Source organism: Strongylocentrotus purpuratus, unplaced genomic scaffold (genome assembly GCF_000002235.5).
Source record: "Strongylocentrotus purpuratus isolate Spur 01 unplaced genomic scaffold, Spur_5.0 spur5_scaffold_18, whole genome shotgun sequence".
Classification (NCBI taxonomy): Eukaryota; Metazoa; Echinodermata; class Echinoidea; order Camarodonta; family Strongylocentrotidae; genus Strongylocentrotus; species Strongylocentrotus purpuratus.
Genome location: NW_022145603.1, coordinates 9,847,127 through 9,867,086, shown reverse-complemented (window position 1 = coordinate 9,867,086; position 19,960 = coordinate 9,847,127). Strand labels below are relative to the sequence as shown.

Genomic DNA, 19,960 nt, shown 5'->3' with positions numbered 1-19,960 from the left:
TGGTATACATCTGGTTTTTGGCTGGGCCCAGCCGATGCTTGACGTGCGATTTTCACCACCCCAAAAACCCACATGGGGCCCACATGGGTCCCATGTGTGTAGGTACATGTAGGTTCTGGGTTTAAATGCCAAAATGTTTTTTCATTTTTAATAATAATAATAATAATAGCTAGTTCTTATATAGCGCTTTTCAAGACCGAAGGCCCTCTCAAAGCGCTTTACAGAAAGAAATATTATTACCCCGGTCATTGGATTCAGGCTTACCTGCACACGATGTATGCACATTCTCCACTCCCTGGGGAGCATTCCAGCCAGGCGTCATTTTTACATGCGCACACTTGCTAATCTAAGCACATTAGCTTTCGCATCCTACCGGGTACCCATTTCACACCTGGGTGGAGAGTGGCGAATGTAGATCAATGTCTTGCCAAAGGACATTAGTGCCATGGTGGGACTTGAACCGCGAACCTTGTGATCCACAGTCCGGTGACATATCCACTCGTCCACGACACCTCTACGTCTTTCACGTGGGCTCCATATACTTGTGGGTTCTGGGTGGGAAGGCCCATCTGATTTACATCTGCTTTTTAGCTGGGCCCAGCAGATGCTTGATGTGCGCTTTTCACCACCAAAAACCCACATGGGGCCCACATGGGTCCCATGTGTGTAGGTACTTGTGCGTTCTGGGTGGGAAGGCACATCTGGTATTCATCTGGTTTTTGTATAGGCCACGTGGGCTCTAGTTAGCCCAGACAAAACCCAGATGGGTTCCAGATATTTTGTTATTTGGGGCATGTCTTGGAGGTCACCAGGGCTTGCAGTCAGAGGGCAGGGTGGGGGAGTCATATGGCTTCCTCTTCCAGGCCGTTGAACAGCTCAGATTCGCCAAATATCTGAGCATCTGAAATGTGTCCTTTTCCACCAAACTCGATCCACACAAACTTGTATCTGCATCCACCAGAGCCAGGAGTGGTATCGAAAAGAAACCCTTGTTATTGTAGTACAGGCTGCCAGTGTGGGGGTGGCTTCTTGATAGCAATGTTTTTGCCATCCAGGGCCCCAATGGCATGGGGGATGTTCAATCATTGCTCGAACCGGTTAGCGACGGCTGGCCTGGCTTCAGGGCCACAGAAAGGCTAAAAAAAGGCTTTGAAAATGAAAAGACGGTCCCGAGTCATATATTTCAAAAATGTGTTTTAGTCATTTTGTGTGTTGGAACAAATAGGAAAGTTGTCGGCACTACATCACAGTGAAATTACCAAGTCAACCGATTTGAAGCTCCCATACGTTTGGTGATTACTTTTTTTTTACTCGTAACTTCTCTTTTTTTTAAAGATTTTGTTCAAACTTTAGCAAGACTGCTTTTCTGATTGTCTTGCTTTCTCAATTAAATTCAATTAAATTCAGTTCAAGGTTTATTTCGAAAAAAAAAAAGTAGAAAAGAAAATCTATTCACAAAACTACGTATCTACATAATCATACAATAAAACCATGAAAGTTCTCGTACCTATAGAGTTGTTTGTTATAAAGATTGGATGTCCTTTTAAACTACCATCTCCTTCGTATAATGTTGCGAATGACTTGATTGATATAAATTTACTTCTTTTGTTCACTCTAACGATGACACTTCGATATCGAGTTGTATTAAACAAGTACACTTGTGTTTTTAAGTGTGTGATCAAATGAGCGGGGTAACGTGGAGAAGAACAAAAATGAGTGAAGGAAGAGGGATGAGGGAGAGAGAAGTGGAGAAAAGAGGGAGAGACAGATAGAGAGAGAGAGAGGAGAGAGAGAGAGAGAGAGAGAAAGAGACAGGGAGAGAAATAGGGAGGGAGAGACAAAGAGACAGGGAGAGAGAAAGAGAGAGATCAGAGGGAAAGAGAGAGATGGAGGGAGATACGAAGAGGGAATGGAAGGAGGGAAGGGAGAGAGAGAGAGAGAGAGAGAGAGAGGGGTGGGAGAGAGAGAGAGAGAGAGAGAGAGGGGTGAGAAAGGGAGAGAGAGAGAGAGAGAGAGAGAGAGAGAGGGGGTGAGAAAGGGAGAGAGAGAGAGAGAGAAAGAGACAGGGAGAGAAAGAGGGAGGGGGAGACAAAGAGACAGGGAGAGAGAAAGAGAGAGATCAGAGGGAAAGAGAGAGATGGAGGGAGATACGAAGAGGGAATGGAAGGAGGGAAGGGAGAGAGAGAGAGAGAGAGAGAGGTGAGAGAGAGAGAGAGAGGGGAGAGGGGGAAGGGAGATACAAAGAAGGGAGAGAAAGAAAAAAATAAGAAGAATAGGAGTGAAGGAGAAGAAGAGATAGAGCGAAAATTGAGAGTGTTCATAAGCGAGAGAAAGAAAGAAGATGATGAATTAAATGACAGGACTGGCAGAGATAATGAGTGAGAGAGGAAGACAAGAAAGAGTGAGATGAATTCAAGTTAAAAATAATATAAAAGGTGACATAAAATGTACTCATCTGAATTACAAGAATTACATATGACCTTTTCTCGAGACATGATCAAGACTGTACAGTGTGTATCAACAAAAAAGTATACCCAACTTTGGTAGTTTATGATCAAAAAGTCATAATTAATATGACCTTGAAATATATGTCTTCTATATCTTCGGCCCAAACTCGTTACAAGAGGATTTTGACAATACAAGGCTGCTGGTCGGCCGTACGTGGCAGCTGAGCTATGAAGAAAAAAAATCTTTAGACAGAATATTGGTCACTCTTTAAAATTAAATATAATTCATGGTCACATAACTTATAACCCCGAAATGGGTATATGTTTTGTATACGCACTGTGTAGTAACTGAGTAAAGCCTCGGTCACAAATGCCATTACGAACTGCTACGAACGGTATGAACGATTTTCAGACAATGCAAATTCGCGAAAACAATGGAAAAACCGGGAGATGCGTACGAAATTATCGTTCGTACGAACCTTTGTGACCGTAGCATTAGATAAGACACAGGGGAAGGAAGTTTATCGATATATCGCTCACAACATCTACTGACCGCAGATATTGAAACAATCATTGGCAGATCGAGGGGACATTGGGCCACTACTCCACCCCCCCCCCCCTCCCCTCCCCCGCCACCAACAAATCCCAACCTAAATGGTAGGTAAAATGGTATGATGAGAAAGCAAATCATGCCCCCAGCTGTGACAATCGACACAATTTTGAACTAACAAAAGGCAATGAAAATTAATAATTGAGGAGTGTGCTAGTCAAACAGTTTCGGAACTATTGCCCCTCTCCCCTGGACAGAGAATAAAGGATCCGCCACTTAGAACAATAAGGGAGTTTACAGATACAATCTGCGCATGGGCAGATAAAGGTCATTTGTACCAAAAAGGTAAAACCCAAAGAGAAGAATACTGGATATGCGCTCATGAAAGTTATGTAACCCCCCCCCCCCCCCCCCCTCTATATAGCCAGGAGCAGAAGGAGAGGAGCCTTACAAATTAACAGTAGAACATCGTGAAAGAGGCTAGACAACAAGGCGTTGTGGCGTGCGCCTGTAATCCAGCTAACAGTGGAAGTTACAAACTGATTCAGCCGAGGACGCAGGTTCGAAACTGTCTCACGTCTTTCGGATGGTGACGTTCAAAGTCGGTCCCCAGACGTAAATAATCATATCTGATTGATACACGTCTGTAAAAACCTAATTACACACACACAGCAGGTCTGTCAGTCCAGATCTCTTTTAATCTTTTCTGTGCCATCATTCTGTTTACTCTACCTCTCTCTCTCTTTTAAAATAAAAGTTAGGTTTGAAATGTATAATTTTGACTTTTTGTGCCTATTTCATTCTTTAATTGGGCCATGTCCCATTTGCAGGCCAACAAAATAAAAAGGTTAAATTCCAATGGCATTTGAAAGGTAATAGTAATTTAGAACTCCCCTAAAAAAGGTGGGGCTTGAAAATGTCTTCAAGTGGGAAAATAACGACTATTAGTTGTCAAATCGACTTAGGAGCTATAGAGCCAATAAGTAATAGTCTTGACTTTCAGACCATTGCACCGAATGGTCATACGTTTTATACTGCGCAAAGATTCAATCAGTTTAATTTTGGCCATCACAAGAAGTGGGTTATTGATGTAGACAAAATAATGTTCATGTACACTTTTCAGCTCATTTTATGTATGTTATTACCAAAGAAGAAAAGAGGCCAGTCAGTCACTCAGTAGTGTATGACAGTGAAGTCTACTAAGTAAACGGGTTTCCTTGCATAATTTGAATATTAGGACACTGCTCACGTTTAAATTTCACAGATACAAAAAATGTAGGACATACATGGCATATTTTTATAACTCCTGCAAAGCTCTACAGAATTTGAGGTTGGCTGCAAAAGAGACATAGTATCTTTAATTGGGCATGAGAGTAGGGCCTACCTATTGTGAAACATTACTGTGCATTTAATTTTTTAAGGCTGACGCACGCGACAGAGTACCAGCATTTTATTTCAAGGACAGTCATGCACTTCGAAGGGATTAAAACATGTTCGAAGGCCCCACCCCCTCTTCCTTCGGTAAGATTAAAGGGGACATGATGCTTACTTCAGACACCCCCCCCCCACACACACACACACACACACACACACGCTTAATTTCCATTTTCATTTCATTCAGTTCGTTCGTACAAAAGCAATACAAATAATTCTTCAAAATATAAATTATTTTGTTTCATCATAATAACATAACTAAAATAACTTGATACTCGTACAATATTTTTTATTAATCCCCATCAAGATTTTTTTTTTTAATGAAATCAGTTATAATATAAAACCAATCATGACATTACTACCTTAGTGCCCCCAAACAAAACCCACTCCTATCTGCAACTCATTCATTCTCACACGTGCACATGCACACTCACGCACACACACATACAACGTGTATAATGCTTACGGGCAACCATTTGAATACACTCAAACCACTTCATAATTATTTGCTATGTATTGCAAAATAAATTATGAAAACAAATCCTTAAAATGCAAACAAAACCCACTCCTATCTGCAACTCACTCGTACAAAAGCAATACAAATAATTCTTCAAAATATAAATTATTTTGTTTCATCATAATAACATAACTAAAATAACTTGATACTCGTACAATATTTTTTATTAATCCCCATCAAGATTTTTTTTTTTAATGAAATCAGTTATAATATAAAACCAATCATGACATTACTACCTTAGTGCCCCCAAACAAAACCCACTCCTATCTGCAACTCATTCATTCTCACACGTGCACATGCACACTCACGCACACACACATACAACGTTTATAATGCTTACGGGCAACCATTTGAATACACTCAAACCACTTCATAATTATTTGCTATGTATTGCAAAATAAATTATGAAAACAAATCCTTAAAATGCAAACAAAACCCACTCCTATCTGCAACTCACTCATTTTCACAAGTACACACGCACGCAAACGTCCTCGCACCACCCACACAGTGTACCACATCCATACTTACGGGCCACCATTTGAACACACTCGGAACCTTACTTCAGAATTAACTGCTATGTATAAAAATTACAAGAAATCATTTTAAAAAACTCCTTTCAATGTTAACACACCCTACAACACTCAACTTTACCTTCGATACAGGCGGAAATAAAATCAATACTCTAATAAACATCTTCTTTCGTTTTCATTGAGTCATATTATTTCATTGTTTCATCTCCTTGGTTTGTCGGGTTACGCACGGGAAATAACCAACCACTTTCGGTTCCGCAACGTTGCATCAGAAAAGTGTAATTTCCCGATATAACCATAGCATAATATAATATTATCTCCATTTAACGCTAATTGCCTTTTCAACTGCATAAAAGATTTGACCTTGTGTTTTGAGATCCAACTATAACACGTACGTCGTTATTCGGAAGGGGAAAAGGGGGGGCTACTTAAAAAGGGGGCTCGAAGGCTTTAATGCGTTCGCTTTGGCAACACATTTTATTAAAATTTGAACGATACAGAACAAATAAACTTGGCCCCTATTTAAAAGATATCACTCAATCTTCTCTCCTGAAGAAGAAAAAATATATGAAATTGGAAACCCTGTTGTGGGTGTGGCTTGTGTGACGTACCCTCTCCCATATTAGGGAGTAACGGGGATTATGCATATTCATATCGATCATGATTATGCATGGCATTGCTATGAGCTGGGTATATGAAATTGAAAACCCTGTTGTGGGTGTGGCTTGTCTGACGTACCCTCTCCCATATTAGGGAGTAACGGGGATTATGCATATTCATATCGATCATAATTATGCATGATATTGCTATGAGCTGGGTGAAGCTCTTACACTCTTACTTTGACAGTTGGTGCTGTTAATGTCACTTCGTCTCTCTTGGCGTCAACTTGTACGAATCTAACCGGGAACTTTTCTAGGTGAATTTTATAATGGCGCCAATTATTCTAGCAATGATTTTACTCGGTATTGCGGCTAAAGTGAACGGTAAGTAGTTCAATTACGTTTGTATTTTACCAGTAACACAAATAAGTGCGTCTAATTGAGGCCTACTCTGGCAAAAAATATTGAGTTCATATTTTTTAAATAGTAAAAGGCTAATTGTTGTAAGCAATAATAGCTCTTTGTCCTGTTCGAATATAATCATTAAACACTCAATTTATTTTAGGAGCACTAAAACAAGAAGTCCCATAGCGCTTCGAAATTACAGCATGTGAAGAGAATTATAAAATACACAGAGTCATTAAAAAAAATAGGTGAATCGCAGTAACTTACTGACGGGATAAGTATATGTTTTGAGGGGTATTTTGAAAGAGGAAAGACAGATTAATTCTCTGACTTAACCCATCAATTGACTACTGAATTGTATAGGTCCTATAGGCTTTAACACAGAGACCACCGCGTTCTCGTAAGCAAAGGGTTAAAGAGGTTTACTGTTCCATGTTCTCGAAGCAGCCACTGTTAATGGTTTTTCGATAGATGATAGTCTGGATTTGAGAATAATTAGTTTATATTTGTTAGTTGTATTCTCTCCTGAATATTATTTAAAACTTTATATGCGCAATGTGCACTTTATAAATGTTACATATAAAGATTGTTGATGGTTCTGTTTATTACCCACATACTTTGTTTTTTAATTCCAGTCGTTGCTAAGATTATTTTTGAAATATGAATGTGTTAGCAAAGAAAAAAATACTAAGCTGGAAAAATTGTTGAATATGCTTACATTTTTAGCCTATGTTATGTTTCACTTAATCATTGAGTGATTAATGTAAATATGTATTGAAATTATGGAAATAAAAACCTCGCTTAAGGATAAGAGAAAGAAAATAAAGAAGAAAAAGAAAAATATTTGTTAGTTGTTGAGCGAAGCTTACAAGATAAGCCCCCTCAAAAAAGTTTGGAAACTCAATTTTATTGATCATATCTATCTTGATACGGCATAATCATCGCTATGTTTAGTGTCATTGAAAAGTGTGTTTATTCTTATCAAAATAATACCCCATTTGTTATGATTTTTCAATCATGGAATGTGCATAAAAGATACTATGTCCTTTTTGCAGCTAACATCAAATTCTGTAGAACTTTGCAGGAATTATGAATATGTCATGTATGTCCAATCTGTGAATTTTAAACGTTAGCAGTGTCCTAATATTCAAATTATGCAAGGAAACCTGTTTACTTGCTAGGCTTCACTGTCAGACACTATCGAAAGAATGATTGACTGGCCTTTTTTTCTTTGATATTAACATACATAAAATGAGCTGTAAAGGGTACATGAGCATTTGGCTACATCAATAACCCACTTCTTGTAATGGCCAAAATTAAACTGATTGAATCTTTGCGCAGCATAAAACGTACGACCATTCGGTACAATGGTCTAAAAAAATCAGACCATTACTTACTGGCTTTATAGCTTTTAAGTCGATTTGACAACTAATAGTCATTATTTTCCCCACTTAAAGACATTTTCACCCCCCCCCCCCTCCCCCGTTTTCTTTTTTAAGGGAAGTTCTAAATTAGTATTATCTTTCAAATGCCGTTGGAATTTAACCTTCTTTTTTTTTATTTGTTTGGCCTGCAAATAGGACATAGTACCTTTAAATCAAAAGTGAAAAAGTGAAAAATTGCAAAATGCACTGCTTTTGTTCGGCTGTGCATTTTGTTTTTATTGAAGATTGCGGGCTATGATGTGCAGTGTACTGTATAATAATTATATCAGTGCTTACCAGTGCTTTCCTATGCATTTTGCAACTTTTGGTAACATCGCGTATTAGTCAAAACATATTCTTTCACATGATTGGTAATAAGAGCTTCCATTTCATTTTTTTTTTTTTTTTTTTTTTTTTTTGGGGGGGGGGGTGTTTGTTTTCTTCTTCTTCTTCTTTTTAAAACAATAGAGAAGTTTTCTACATAAAAATGATCTTCCTTTCCCACTTCCCCTTTCCCCTCTCTTCCCTCTCCCGACACCCAACAGCTCGGCCATACAACCAGGACAACGAGATCGGCAGCGTGGACAATAACTTTGAAATCGAGTACCGGCTCGCCGCCGTTATGCATGCGCTGGTTGACACTTGCGCCAACAGAGCCGAGAACAGCGCCCCAGACGTCGAGCAGCTTTTCGACGTCGTCTGCCTGGTTTTGAACGGGGAAGGATCGGGCGAAGGCCCAGTGGAATTAGGCACTGGGGAGGGCTTTAGAGAGCTAGGCTCGGGAGAGTTTCCCGAGGAGCAGAGCCCCAGGTGGATCTACAACTTTGATCCCATAGGTAAATATGATGTAGAATTAGGGTACGACGTTAACCATACAGTTCTGCATGAACTCAGTGAGGCCCTTATTACGCCCCCGCCCCCCCCCCCCCCCACTCACAGGTCGGAATGACCGCATGCGTGTTGCCAAAATGTCCGGTAAAGGGGTACTTTTCGTGCGACAAAGTCCGGCCCTATTTGAATTTTCACCCGAAGATTTCGGGGGTGTTTTTCTTTTGTTCTCTCATCTCTTTGGACTCCTGAGAAAATATTCCGAATTTAGGGGGGTACATTGAGCATTTTTCCTGATTTAGGGGGGTCTCCAAGGCGGGAAAAGCCCGTGAAAAGCCCGCGAAAGGGGGGTTCGGAAATGTTGGCAGTCCTCAGATAGGGGGTGCTTTCAAAAAGAGGGTACGAGCATATGCGTACCCTAAATAACACTGAGTGGGGGGGGGGCGGGATTACGCCCTTATGTTGAGAACCTTGAGGTAGCCCGTAGCTGGGGGGTGTTTCACAAAGATCCTAAGTCGAACTTATCTTTAAGTTGGACTTGAAAATTATGGCAAGCTGTCAGCATCTTCGAAAATATTAATAAAGGCATTAAATGTTGATTCAAATCATTCATATTTTCTATTATCAAGGAGATTTCATGTGCTTGATGTGGAATTTGTGAAAAGTCTAAAATACTTGAATTTTTGCTTCTAAAAATATCTAATTTGAAGGCTACACATGGCTCTCCATAATATTTAAGTCCAACTTAGAGTTAAATTCGACTTAGGATCTTTGTGAAACACCCCTGATGCAACAGAACCAGCTATCCCTTTGAGACTCAAACCATTATCTGGAGCTAAATCCAAGTTTCATTCCAAAAGGAGCTAACTGATCCACAAAATCTAAAAATTTGATAAAATCAGAAATAACTGGTAGATTTTTTTTTCTTATCATATATTATTGGGCCAGGGAGACACCTTTAACATAATAACAACATGAAGGTATAATTATGGCTAAAGGGAAAAAGTGGAGAAATAAAAAAGGTGATTTAGTCAGAAGTACCCAAAGTGGATTTAGCTCCTTTTGGAATGAAACATGATATTGTACCTAAAAAAAAATCATACTTCCTGGTAAAATTTTAGTATGTGATATGCATTATGTCCCTATGTAGGAAATCATTATTTTAAGACAAAAAAGGTCAATTTTGATGAAATATGGATTTACCTCCTTTTTGGAATCAAGCTCTTCATTTTATGAGTGTGATATTTTTGTGATCTAAGTTTTAACACATTTCTTTAAGGCTAGCCGAATATTTCGTAAAATTAGCAGTTTTTCCCGAAATAAGCAACTTTTTATAACAAGAGATGATTAAAAATAAAATCACCGTTAAAATATTAGCCTTCGTTGAATCGAATTATCCATAGCTTGTATTTGATAGAGCAAAACTTCGACCTCTTTTAAATTATGAAGATTTTTCCAAATCGATAAAACATCCAATAAATATGCACCTAATTGCACGATTACATACATCAAAAATGCACATAGCTCTCACCGTGAGAGGGGGAACCGCAAACTTAACATATTTTCCCCAAAAACTATATATAAGCGACTTTTAAAAACAAGAGATAAGTAATTCGCTCTTGAATAAGAACCTGTAAGAAGAAAACGAAGAAGGAGAAGAACTTGAGGAGAAGAAGGAGTAGAAGAAAAAAAGGAAGAAGAAGAAGAAGAAGACGAAGAAGAAGACGACGAAGAAGAAGAAGAAGAAGACGAAGAAGAAGAAGAAGAAGAAGAAGAAGAAGAAGAAGAAGAAGAAGAAAAAGAAGAAGAAGACGAAGAAGAAGAAGAAGAAGAAGAAGAAGAAGAAGAAGAAGAAAGAGAAGAAGAAAAAGAAAACAAAGAAGAAGAAGACGAAGAATTAGAAAAATCAGAAGAAGTAAAAGAATATATATTATAAGCATGTTGTTCATGTTAATTACTTAATATTTACCAGGGGTAACCACATAAGTATTAATATTTCTTTTCCTTCGGGCCCCGCAATTATTAATACCCCATCATTACTGGGCACCTGGGTCGCGAGAGATAAATGTAGGCAAAACCTCTAAGAATATCTAAGAATATTAATTGTAATCCTAAAAACCGAGCAAAGATCGAAACCTTCCGGGACCTTCCGAATCAGCGTCAAAAGCTTAGGCATGTGACCCGGATGCGCATATATTTTTTACACAACTGTTTAGGCATTTTTTTTCGGGAAAATTCCAAGAAGTGCTCTGGTGAAAGAGTCTAAGTCGTCAGCGAACTATTATGTGCAAGCACGTACACCCAGGGAAGGGAAGATGATAGAAAGGGGAAAATAAGGATAGTGGAGAGGATATGGAGAAGGAAAAACAAGGAAATACATAAGGAAAGAGAAGAGGATAAGTCAAAGGAAGAACATAGAAATACATACTTGAAGAGCTAAGAGGATCATCATCTAGACTAAGGGAAAAAAAAGGAAAATACATAAAGAAGGAGAAAGGGATCATCTATCGGATTAAAACAAAGAAATAGATGACGAAGGAGAAAAGGATAGATTGAAGGAGAACACAGAAATACATAATGAAAGAGAAGAGAGGATAAATTTAACCCGAAACAAATAACGAGTATGTACAGCTCCAGCAATCCAACAAAACTGCTAAGGGTAATTAATGCTAGACTCGTTCTCTAGTCGTTTGCACAGTATATTTGACTGAAGTGGCAAAACAGTTGTGTAAAAGAAATATGCGCGCACCGATATCAGCTTCTAATCGATTACCTCATCCTTCAAATGTATCTTGCTAGTAGTTCACCACACCATCATTTTATTCATTATCTTTTGTTTTATCTTACTTCCGGTGTAGTCAAAACAGTCACATCCGACAGGATTTTCCAGCAAACCCTGAGTATGATCGTGGAGGGCGCCTGCCAAGCTGCTGTGGGTAGCGGATATGTGGCCAGTGATATTGAATCATTCTGTCGCAACAATCGACGGAGTAGCGATGCGAGTGTTGGGGACGAAATTGGGAGCGGAGATGGTTTCAGCAGTAGTGTTGACGTCGATAATGATGCCGTCAACAAAAATGATCTCGGTGGATTTTCAATATCTTGGGACTCTGGCAACAACGACTGGCTTGATGATGATCCATTCTTTTTTGCAAACCTTGGGGGATATTAAATTCACAAAGGGGAAAAGTATTTTCACAAAGGGACAAAGAGGTAAAAACAAATATTGTGGGATGCTTATATACTTTTTAACACTATAATTAGCTACCTAAGTTACAGGTCGGTAACAAAAAGGAGCTACATGTATGTTCATTCAGTCAACTAGAGCTTGGTTTATTTTTCAAAATGAATTCTTAAAGGTATTACAAAGTTTTGGGAAATTTTGAAAAATGGGTGGATAGTGATTCTTTACAATTTTAATATATTTGGATGCCCCTGTGGATGTTTTAAAAACATCATAAATTTTAGCCCCTAAAACACTTCTTTTTTCGAGACAAATTGAATATGAAGATCTACCGGTGCTCCCGGTAAATTTTGATGAATTTCAAATAGCTCCTACGGCCGTTCAATGGTAGCTGCGACCATGAAAATCTCAGAGTATGTAGTTGTGGTATATAATTTCCGAACGAGAATAGCTAATCAGTCAATTTTAGTCAATAAACATTGTTTTATAGCTTAACTGATATATTGACCTTGAGAGGGAGCTATTCAACATAAAGTGTTTATTATTTACAATTTCATAACTTTAGAGTCGATTTCGACCGCGACAACGATCACTGAATATTGTAGGATCGTATATGCTTCCAATATGTTCATTAAACTACATAAACTACACTATGGGTTTTCACTTTTTAAGATGAGCGTGAAGCTTCCCTTTACGTACAGCAATAGTTTGTTTAATTTTCTCAAGGTAAAGCATATCTGCCTGAAAAAGACTGAAAATCAACTTTTTATTAACATTTTTGTTTGTCTGAATAAAGTATTTACCATAAAATATAACTGTGTTCACAAAAATTGTTGCCTGGTTGTAGAGTTACGCTAATACAGATATCTGTTTAGAAAATTCGATTTGTAAGCAACAAGAGCGGTCGGCCTATTTTGAATGAATTATTCGTGATAAAGGTTCCGATTTTGGTATACTAAAGCATAAACGATGGTGTATAGGTTTTTGCAAGTTAGCCTAACGTTCCAACTTTTATCATTTGAGAGAGTTTTAAAGGGAAAGTCCACCCCCAAAATAAGTTTGTTTCGATAGAGGCAGAATAATAAGAAAATCAGGTGAGTGAAAGTTTGAGCAACTTCTGAATGAAAATAAGAAAGTTATGAATTATTGAAGTTGTGATCTCCTTCATTTGCTTTGTGCATAATATTCCATAAAATCATGTTTTCTTCGTTATTGATGACGGAATATATATTTGTTCCTTGCAGGGGGAGTATAGAAACATATTTGTAATTATTATATTTAGGGTGCATGTATGGTTGAAATTTTTCTTGAGGGAAAATGAAAATTTTAGATTTTTTTAGTACTGAGCAAATGGAAGTTGAGCTCGCATGATACGTCATAGAGTTGCCAATTTGTGTTTGATTGATCACAACTTCAAAAATACTAACTTCCTTATTTTTAATCGGAATTTGCTCAAACTTTCACTGACTTGTTTCTCTCATTTTTCTACTCCTATTAAAACTAACTTAATTTCAGGGTGGACTTTCCCTTTAAATGTGTAAACGTTTTTGGTCTCTCTCTCTCTCTCTCTCTCTATCTATATATTTTATTTTTCTTTCTCGTTCATTCCCAGTTCTAAATCGTAAACCAAGTCCAAACTCAATGTCAAGTACACTGCCTTAAGTGCTACCAGTACAAACGTTTGTATTGGTTCAAGTTTAAACGTCCTTGTTTTCACGAAGTGACGGAAAGTTCCAATTTAAAGTGGTCTAGGAGATCGGTTAGTGACGGCACTCGACCGTGGAGCAATAAAAAAAAATGTCGCCGGAAGTAGGTCGGGTCATACATGTACATACCCGGGAAATAGACCATTTTCGTAATGTCAAATCTAATGCATACGTCTTCGTGAAGGGCCTCGGTACGAATTATTTCCCTCATCTGTTACGAATAATTGTATTGCGAACTGCATACATTAATTACTTTCAAGTTCAAGTTCAAGTTTATTCAAACCAATCAAACACAACATTTTACAATCAATTGACACAAAAGAAATAAAAAACATGATAGGTTTGGGACCCCGGAGAAGCAGAGCTTGTGATAAGGGGCCCCTTAAAAGGTACATAAACAAAAACAAAATAACAGTATTTAGAATAACCGATGACAAAAACATATTTACAATGATAACTAATGAGTAAATATGGGAACAGAAAAAAAGATAACACACATACACATACACACCCACGCACACACACAGACACACCCACATACACACATACACACATGGCTTTCCAGGATTTACTTTAACATATTTTGTAATCTCTCAAAAAGATATTCTCGACATGTATGTTTAAACATAGGTAGTGTTGGACTGGATCTGATGTTTTGTGGCAACTTATTCCATTCTTTGATACAATTAATTACAAAAGAGTTCGAAGCAGTTTGTGTTCTCGCAAACGGCTGATGGATAAGATTTCTCTGACGTGTGTTGTACGAATGGACAGTCGAATTAACAATAAACGCATCTTTTAAAAATGAATTATTTTGAGCAGATTGAGATTTGTACATGAATATCAAACAATTCATGGAGACTAATTCATCAAGAGGCAACATCTGAAGTTGCACAAATAAAGGATTACTTGGACTTCTGTAATTTGAATTTGTAATGAGCCTGATAGCTTTCTTCTGAAGGACTATTAACTTGTTTATATGGCTCCTATACGTATTTCCCCATGCAACATTACAATAAGTTAAGTGAGGCATAATGATAGCATTATAAAGAGTTACTAAAGTTTGCTCTGGTAAAAAAAAGCGTAACTTAAAAATCACACCAACACTCCTCGAGACCTTGGTACAAACATTGCTGAGGTGATCTTTCCAAGTTAAATGATCATCAACTGTAACTCCAAGAAACCTTACATTTTGACTCCGGTTGATCAGATGACCACCTATTGTCAGGGGGTCAATATTATCTGGGATTCTTTTGCCCCTTGATCTAAAAACAACATATTGAGTCTTACTAGCATTTAACAAAAGTTTGTTGCAACAAAACCACTTAAATATATTGTGAACTTCATTATTTGCAGACAAAATCAGATTATGCATGTCTTTGTGGTGAGAGAGCAAGCAAGTATCATCAGCAAAAAGTGAATAAGTAAACAACTGAGATGAGTTTATAATATCATTAATATAAATCAAGAACAATAAGGGGCCCAGGACTGAGCCTTGGGGTACGCCATATTTTACCTTCCTAGATTGTGATTTAACTCCATTAACCACTACATACTGTAATCGATTATGTAAGTAATTTTTAAACCATTTCAAAGCTATCCCACGAATGCCATAATGCTCAAGCTTGCTTAATAATATATCATGATCAATAGTGTCGAATGCTTTCGATAAATCCAAAAACACACCAAGACAAAACTTCCCAGCATCAATTGCATTTATAATAGTGTTTACCGAATTCAAGACACCCATACTTGTAGAGCAATTCTTTCGAAAGCCAAATTGTTGTGGGATCAGAATATCATGAAGTCGAAGGAAGTCATCCAACCTTTTATACACTATTTTCTCTAGAATTTTTGAAAATATGGGTAACAAAGCAATTAGTCTATAATTCTCAATGTTCTTACGATCATTCTTCTTGAATACAGGGATTACTTTAGCTATTTTCAATTTGTTTGGGACAATACCCTGAAACAAGGACTTATTAAAAATATCACACAAGGGTTCAACAATGCATTGAATACAAGTTTTAATGACTTTTGGGGAAATGTCGTCAGAACCGCATGCCTTGGATGGTTTTAGAGTTAAAACAAAGTTAGAAATTTCATGAACAGACGTTGGTCTAAAGTACAAGGACGAGGAGTGATTCTGCACTGACAAAAATTGTTTGTATGATGTTTGGACAGGAGGAATTTCCTTGTTTATTTTAGAGGGCAAATCAATGAAATATTCATTAAAATATTTTGCTTTTTGTAAGTCTGATTTTAACAGTAAATCATTATGATACATATCATTTGGAAGTGGCGTCTTCTTCCCCCTCCCAAGCAAACCATTAATATGAGACCAAGTCTTTCTAATATCATTCTGAGTAGTTCGAAAAACATTATCATAATAATCCTTCTTACTTTGACGAACAAGGTTTGTCAACAAGTTTTTATAGTCAACATAACTTTTCCGATTAATCTCATTTTGGTTCTTAATATATGTATGATAAAGCTTATGTTTCTGATTAATAGATTTCAGAAGACTTGGAGTAATCTTCTTCACACTCAATTCAACTAAAGGGAAATGTAAATTATATAAGTTGGAAAAAATATCACTAAAATAGTCATAAGAAACATTTGCATCAAACAAGCTATATAAACTAGACCAATCAACTTGAAGAAGATCGCGTTGGAAATTATTCATTCTTTCATCAGTAATCACACGTCTAAATAATTTATTGTGTACCTTTCCTGTAGTGACTGCATTGCCTTTGTTAATGCTACAAATTGGCATGTGATCAGAGAAATCAGAACAGAATATTCCAGAATAGAAATGGTCTTGAACACAGTTTGTAAATATATTATCGATTAAGGTTGCTGAAGATGACGTGATACGAGTCGGTTTAGTGATTAGGGAAAGCAACCCAAACGAAAACATAAAGTCAACAAAATCTTTTACCTTTTCATCTACATCAACATTTAACAAATTGATATTAAAGTCACCCATAATATAAATGTCATTCCTTTCTTTACTCAGTATTTGCATTTCATGATCAAAGCCATCAATAAATGATCTAATGTCATTACCAGGTGCTCTATAAATGCATCCGACAATCGACTTTTTGTTTGCAATACTAATTTCTAAAAATACACATTCATAATAAGCATTAGCCATAGATCATTACGTATCTTGTAATCAAGCCCGTCTCGGACATAACATGCTACTCCACCACCTTTCTTATTTGATCGACAGACTTGAACAAATGAATATCCTGGAATATCAAACATAGCTACATCTGTAGATGGTTTGAACCAGGTTTCTGAAATACCAATAACAGAGAAATTATGTTCTATACAGGATAGTAATACTACCAGATCATCAAAGTTTTTAAAAAGACTTCTGGAGTTAATATGCATCAGAGAAAGTTTTTTATCGCCATTAAACTGGAAATCGCTGCAGTTGATATAGCTACACTCATTAACAACAGCATCATTAATATCTTCAAAATCATCATCCATGAGGAAAGATTAGATGTAAACAGTATATAAAAACAACAGATCTGAAGCGGTCATAAAAAATATCAAATACCAAAACAGAGAGATAAAACAAAGCAGTTTGCGGATAGCCATCACATTCATTCACATACAAGAACACACACACAGACACACTCAGAACGACATGAACATAAAAATATATAGAGATGTACAGAGTATATTGATAAAAAAAAAGTGCAAGTGCACATAGTAAAAAGTGAAAGAGAAATAAGGCATAAAAAGGGAAAAAGAAAGATGTATAAAGAAAACAAGACGTAATAAACAGAGAGAATATATATATATATATATATATATATATATATATATATATATATATAAATGTAAGAGGGAAAACAAAAGGTGTAAAGAACGTTAGATAACGCACGGGTAAAAATGCAAACCTCTAGGAGAGGCACTTGGAAGTAAAAAGAAAAATAAAGAGTTACAAAGTCGCAGCTTGCTGCAAAGATGAGAAAAGTTTTTTGACTTGAACCCCCTCTTCGTTGGTCTTGAGGGCAGCCATGACTCTTCCATCAATCGACCAAGCCGCTTCCACCTTTGGATGGGTCGCCAATTTCATCAGAATTTTGTGGTTAAGTGAAGTTAAGTCCTCCTGGATGGAGATACCTGACCCCTTCAGCTTGCGACGCTCCTTCATCAACTCTGCCTTCATTCTGTGCGAGGACAGCTTCACTAAAATTGGGCGGGGCTTGTCGTCGGTGCGGGGCTTCCCTGAACGGTGTGACCTGTCGATGTTGGCCTTGGTCATAGGACAGCTGAGATGCTCTGATACCACCTTAAGTACCAAGTCATCGGTACTCTCCTTAGATGTCTCCGGCACCCCAAACACCCGAACAGAGTTCCGCCGACTATATTGCTCTAAGTCGTTGGCTCGACTTGTTGCCAGGTAGGACAACAATATGGCTTGCCCTACCTAATCACACGTAATAATGCATTTTGCATTCTGACTATAGGAATACAATAATTATTCATTACAGGTGAATAATATATTTGTATTGAGGCCCTTTACAATGATGTATTCATTCATTTTGGTTACATTATGAAAATGTTCTATTAGAGAAGACACAGTACATTTGGATGTATATCAAATATACATGCAAATGACTGTACTGCGTCTTTTGATATTTGCCGGACAAAAGCAATAATTATAGCAAAGTGTATTTGTTTCAAGAACTTGTATAAAGTTTTTATTTTAATATTTAAAACTATTATTGCTTCTTCATTTCAACAAGGAAATAAGAAAAATGGATGAAGGCAAATGGAAATAAGTACGGTCTTTTTAAATACACTATGGGTTTCCATTTGTTAAGATGAACATGAAGTTTTCCTTTACGTAAAGCTGCAATATTATTTTCTCAAGGTAAAGCATATCTGCCTGAAAAAGACTAAAAATCAACATTTTATCAAATATTTGTTTTTCTGAATAAAGTATTTACCATAAAATATAACTGTGTTTACAGAAATTGTTTCCCGGTTGTACGCTTAAACAGATATCTGTTTAGAAAGTGGTAAAATAATTCCAAAATTTATTTACAATTATGCAGAAAAATAACATATGTATTAAATTCTGGTTATCCTTCTGGCAAAAATTACATTTAAATTCTCTGAATGTAAATTCAAATAACCCTTCCCATTTTCTTAAATGGTCTGTCTTTTTCCAAACTCAAGGATATTTTGTTCACACATACCAAATAACAACATGTAGTATAGGTTTCTTTTGGGATAAAAAAAAAATGTACTAAGTTTGTTATCTTCAAAGCTCGGATTATCAATCTCTTTGGATAAAAACTTTCTTCCAAGTTGACCTGATTGATTAAACAATAGCACTATAATTCATAAACTGAGTTAAATTCAGTTGAAAATCATGTTGAATTTCCGGAAAAATTGAAGCTATCATCTTCTTTCAAAATATCGTGTATGTATTTACCTCCTGAATCATACCATTTTCTATTGAATTTAACAGGACTTGTAGTACTTGTAATAAAAAACCGTAAGGTAAAATTCGATTTGTAAGCAACAAGAACGGTCGGCCTATTTAAAATTAATTAGTCGTGATAAAGGTTCCGATTTTGGTAATAAAGCATAAACGATGGCCGGTGTATAGGTTTTTGCTATTTAGCCTAACGTTCCAACTTTTATCATTTGAGAGAGTTTTAAATGTGTAAGCGTTTTGGTCTCTCTCTCTCTCTCTCTCTCTCTCTCTCTCTAGTTTAGCTCTCTCTCAATCTCAATCTCTCTCTATCTATATATTATATTTATCTCCCTCTCTCTCTCCTTCACTTTTCTCTCTCTTTCATTCTCAGTTCTAGATCGTAAATTGATCAAGTACTAGCTCAATGTCAAGTACACGCCTTAAGTGCTACCAGTAAAAACTTCAAAACCATATTTATCAGTCAATAAAGTCACTTATCACACGAAGGTCATGGATGCACCTACAAAAAAAAGCTTTGAGAATAGTAAAAGGTTATCTTCAGCGAAGATTAAAAAATAAGTCCTTCAGCGAAGATAAAGTCGATAGAACACACTACGATTCTGTTTTTTGTTGTCATAATTGTTGTTCGAAGTAGTAGTAGTAGCAGTGGCGAAATGAGCAATAACATGGGGGGGGGGGCTGACAAAAAATCTGCATCACCCAACTCTTACATGCAGGCCCCACTGAACGTTTTTCAAAGTGTGGTCTAGGGGCAAAGCCCTGGCGGGGGTCAAGGGGAGGAGCCCCGAAGCTCAAAGGGTATGGGCATCAGTGGCGGATACAGGAATTTCTTACCGGAGGGAGGGCACAAAATGGCATGGGGTGAA

At 37.1% G+C, this 19,960-nt stretch overlaps 1 protein-coding gene across 1 annotated transcript; it reads left to right on the top strand.

The window, feature by feature from the left end:
• The first annotated feature begins 6,337 nt into the window (after nt 1-6,337).
• LOC100888573 lies at nt 6,338-12,095 on the top strand. Its single transcript, XM_003724830.3, has 3 exons — nt 6,338-6,461; nt 8,452-8,742; nt 11,593-12,095. The coding sequence occupies exons 1-3, from the start codon at nt 6,407-6,409 to the stop codon at nt 11,904-11,906; spliced, it is 660 nt and encodes a 219-aa protein (XP_003724878.2). The 5' UTR covers nt 6,338-6,406; the 3' UTR covers nt 11,907-12,095.
• Nucleotides 12,096-19,960: the final 7,865 nt, after the last annotated feature.